The 5,000-nt window shown below is 37.6% G+C and overlaps 1 protein-coding gene across 1 annotated transcript in view; it reads right to left on the bottom strand.

The window, feature by feature from the left end:
• Positions 1 to 5,000, bottom strand: part of LOC136829213 (uncharacterized) — a 143,754-nt gene that overhangs the window by 37,229 nt on the left and 101,525 nt on the right. The window contains exon 2 of the mRNA XM_067087516.1: positions 2,989 to 3,154. Within this exon, the coding sequence (XP_066943617.1) occupies positions 2,989 to 3,154 (166 nt within the window). The remainder of the gene's footprint in view (positions 1 to 2,988; positions 3,155 to 5,000) is intronic.

The following is a 5,000-nucleotide window of genomic DNA, read 5'->3' as shown; positions in this document are numbered from 1 at the left end:
TAAAAAGTATTCCGAAGTGTAAGACACTCATCCATCACACATATGCGCTGGATGCACGAATGCTCCATATTTTCGGTTAGACGTTGCAGGATATTGCATTCCTGTCTGGGATATGTATCAGTGCCATCAGCCACCACCTTTTCCACGAACTCAAGGCGGCCACAAGACCTGATACTTAGCAAGCGTTACAGAGTTTAATAAGTGACTGATTGGGAGACCTGGGGTAAAGCTGACGCTTTGGTGGCGAAATTCTCTATTATTTTTGAATCTATAAATATTAGTAATGGATTATCTGACTCAAATATTAGGAGGAAAGGGTGAAGGAGGCATTGGCAAGAAACAAAGAAACGATAGGGAATGAATTCCCCTTGACTCATAGAATATTGAAACCGAAGTTTTCCAAACTAAAAGTGAAACTGAGTACAATATAGAAAATGAAGTTTCACCAACTGAAATAGAAACTGAGCAGAATATAGAAAATGAAGTTTCCCCTAACTCAAAGGAAAACTGAGCAGAGTAGAAAACGAAGTTTCACCAACTCAAAGGAAAATTGAGCAGAGTAGAAAACGAAGTTTCCCCAACTAATAGAGAAATTGAGCAGAATAGAAAATGAAGTTCAACCAAGTAAAAGAGCAACTTTGCAGAAATTTGCTAGTTTTAGCAATAGTTAAAGACATAATTCCAGCATTTGAAGGAAATCGATGAGAAATTTCAGAATCTGTTAAATCTGATATCTGGAAGATTTCAGCTAGTAATCGTTATTACTTCTATTTTCAGGTATAATTTGAGGAATTATATCGTCTAACGTAAGGGAGTTGTACCTTTTATCCTCATTTTCCCTTCTTCTTTCCTTCTTCTTCTTCTTCTTCTTCTTCTTCTTCTTGTTACGATACGAGATCACGTAAACATCATCTTCCCGTGATTGATAAGCGAAAAAAATTCATAGATCAAAGTCTTTTGAATGATAGAAATTGACGTCACTATGTAGGTCGCTTTTATTAATCTATTTTTGACTGACGTCATATTAAAAAGATGGCTACGTTTCATGCTAGGCCTTTCCGTCAGAGACTTTGCATTATAATATTCAAATTGTATAATCTGAGGGCATATATAGTGATACGTAATATGCACACACGCACGCACACACACATATATATACTGTATATAGGTGTGTAGGTGCGTATGTAGATGCATTTATAAATTACATACACGCCTGCAAGATATCTGAACGCAACTAACTGATATGTGAAACTCCTGTCTTTTTGAAAACCAGTCTTTTCACACATAAGCATTTTTCAATATTAGTTTCCTCACGACCGATGCCACTGCCTCTTTGGTTACCTTATGCCCTCAGATCACCTCTCCCTTGTGTCTGAAGTGGCTCCCAGTTAGCCTACTGTAATTTCTTTGCTCAGGATTTTCCAGGGCAGTTTAGATAGCATGCAAGGTGTCATTTCTTCTTCAACTCAAATCAGATCTGCCGTGGCTCCGTTCCTGTACTAATGACACCACTTCAAAAACCACGAATTCTGTCGTTAGTAACCTCGGGTCATCTTCAGATTGGGTATACAAATAAAATTATCCCATTTATACTTTTTGTGGATGACCTTAAAACCTTCTCCGCCTAATGTTGTCTTTCTTTTTCATTTGCTATGAAAATATTCATTGTTTTTATGCACATACGCACGCATGTGTATGTATATATATATATATATATATATATATATATATATATATATATATATATATATATATATATATATACTATATACACACACACGTATGTGTATGTATGTATGTATTTATAGAGAGAGATAGGATAATAATTCAAGAATTAATTGTTTTATGACATCTAATTAAATGACCTAAACTCATCAACAGCTGTAATTGCGTTGGAGAAGGATAGAGAAAGAGAGAGAAGGCGTTCTTTTCCGCGAAATTCTTTCGAGATATACGATTCCGGAACCTCAGAGAGAGAGAGAGAGAGAGAGAGAGAGAGAGAGAGAGAGAGAGAGAGAGAGAGAGAGAGAGAGAGAGAGCTAGATAACCTCTAATCCTGCGGCGCTCCTTCCTAAGTCAGAGCATAATGTCAAGGGTCGCAAGACTATGAGGGGGGAGGTCCTTTATGAAAACGAAGGATACTCCCAGGATTTTTCAGGATGTGTCTGGGAGAATGATAAGAATTCTGCCTCGGGAATTGTTGCGTGAAATGGATTCATACCTTGGGCAATTTGCATTACTGTGATACCTAAGATTCTTTGTCTTTTATAGGTTGATATTTTCTGTTAGCCTCATGTCTTCGCAGCAGGTGAGGGAAGATGAGAAAGGCAATAAGAGAAATAGACTGAGAAAAGGTTCCTCTTCCTTCATTTTATAATAGGAACAGTAAAATAACCTTCCTCTTTGTTACCTGGGTAGCAGGTGAAGGAATAAGAAAAAAAAAATCCCATTTTCTTGACGGGATTACATAAAAATAACAGGAGAGTGCTCCTATTTGCTTTATACCTGAAATGTGGGAGAAACCTCTCTCTCTCTCTCTCTCTCTCTCTCTCTCTCTCTCTCTCTCTCTCTCTCTCTCTCTCAGATAGTAATAGAGAAAATAAAAAAAAAACCTTCCTTTTCATAAAAAGCTTACTCCTCATGCGAAAAACATTTATTTTTTAGGTCCTCGTTAGACAAAAAAGAAGAATTTTTTTCTTCAGGAGATTATTCCATTTTCTTTGTGGAAAAAGAAGATGGGAAAATGTGTCTGTTTCTTCAATGAAACGCTCTATTATCTGGGTATTATAAAAGATATAGACGATATTCTTACTTGCTACCTATATAGTAAGAGAAAAGACGAGATATGGCTTTCATGTTTCTTAGATGGATAACGAGAGAGAGGACAAGATAAAGCTTTCATTTTTCTTACCAGTATAGCAGGAGAAAGGACAAGCTTCAGGCCGTCCTGTTTCATACCCGTATGACAAAGCTTTCCTTGTTTATTACCTGGATGGTGGGGGAGAGAATGGGGGAGGAGCATCCCGACGGTGGCCGGGAAGTAGACCTTTTGGACGCCACTGAGCTGGAGGAACGGTACGAACGGGCGATCTCGGTTAGTTGCCGAATCTGGTCATCCGAGAAGTCCGGATGGCGGAAAGGGAGGTTCCGCTTGCTGTAAAAGAAAGAGAAAATCAAAATGTAATAACCTATTAGGTGTTCTTTATAGGTCATACAGAGCTGTGGTCTGTATGACCAAATGTTTCGAAACAGAAGTTATAGAAAAAATCATCTGCTTTTCAAATATATATATATATATATATATATATATATATATATATATATATATATATATATATATATATATATATATATATATATATATATATATATATACAAGTTTGTGCATATCCAGAAAAAATAAAGTAGTTATCACTATGATAAACAGAAAATCAATATGGGAAATGACTAGACAGACAAATAGAATAGGAACTTTCGTTTTTTTCTAATTAAAAGATAGCCTCACTATGCTAGCGTTCCACTCAATTAATGAAGAGTAATATCTGTTTTATACATTGTTGCATTATATTTACTAATGAGCTCGGGAATTACAGTGAGAGAAACTGGTGCAATTATTTTTTTTTTTTATAATCACATAGGATGCATGCGAAAGTATGAGTTTTTTTTTTATATTTACGACCTATCTCACACAAAAACCTTGTGCGCAATTATGGAGTAAATACTCTGTTATTCCATCATTTAAATCTTAAACTTAGAAACAGAAAAAGTTATTTCAACTGAGATAACAAAGAAATATACAATATGGAAAGCACATATACGTGAAGGACTGCAGCATGTTTGTTTTAAATACACAGGCAATAAATATCAGTTCAAATTCTGAATCCTGTGTAAACACCACACAAACTGAGTTTACGTGCAAGCTTCAAAATAAATCTTATGTCATCTCACTATCTAATGCATCTTCTTCCTCAAATAGTTGTGAATTTTCCCATCCAACTCCATGGCACTGGTCACACATGCATGAACACAATAAACCAGCCGTCTTACATTCACATTGATGGCGACAGCCTTTGCGGCAATTACAGCTGACTAAGTGTAACAGTTCGTCTGGAACAGGAGGATTAACAGAAGGTATTGGTTCCAGCCCAGTTCCCAAGACTCCCATCCCCATTCGACTGGAGAGAGATGGTTGCCATGCCAATTGGTTCCAGTCCAGTCCCCAAGACTCCCATCCGCATTCGACTGGAGAGAGATGGTTGCCATGCCAATTGGTTCCAGTCCAGTTCCCAAGACTCCCATCCCCATTCGACTGGAGAGAGATGGTTGCCATGCCAATTGGTTCCAGTCCAGTTCCCAAGACTCCCATCCGCATTCGACTGGAGAGAGATGGTTGCCATGCCAATGGTTCCAGTCCAGTTCGCAAGACTCCCATCCCCATTCGACTGGAGAGAGATGGTTGCCATGCCAACTGGTTTCAGTCCAGTTCCCAAGACTCCCATCCCCATTTGACAGGAGAGAGATGGTTGCCATGCCAATTTTGCAATTGCAAGAACACCCTAAAAGAGTGCAAGCGAGCTGCATCACTTGTTGGTGGCAATGTAGAAAGATTAAATACAGATTTGACTGACATTTTTGCTACTGTTCTCTTTTATTCATAAATGCTATACTTATTCAAGGTCTGACATCTGTCAGCTGTCACTGCTCCGTACACAGAAAGGAGGAAAGCTTTACCAGCTTTGGTCACTTCATCTTTAGATGCTGCTGGGTTATCAAGAACAGAAACTGTGTCACACAGGTCTTGACTATTCTTCAAGATATTATGTGACTTCTCGTCCACCTTCTCATACATAGTTGTTCCTCCATGCAGTCACAGGTTGTGACACAACATCAACTGTATATATAAATATATATATGTGTGTGTGTGAGTGTGTGTTTGAGTAATTATATAAGCATTGATTTTTTGTTCATTAATTTTTATTTCAAAAACAAAACTTGACATC

This window comes from Macrobrachium rosenbergii, chromosome 44 (assembly GCF_040412425.1).
Source record: "Macrobrachium rosenbergii isolate ZJJX-2024 chromosome 44, ASM4041242v1, whole genome shotgun sequence".
NCBI lineage: Eukaryota > Metazoa > Arthropoda > Malacostraca > Decapoda > Palaemonidae > Macrobrachium > Macrobrachium rosenbergii.
This window is presented reverse-complemented; position numbering and strand designations above follow the sequence as displayed.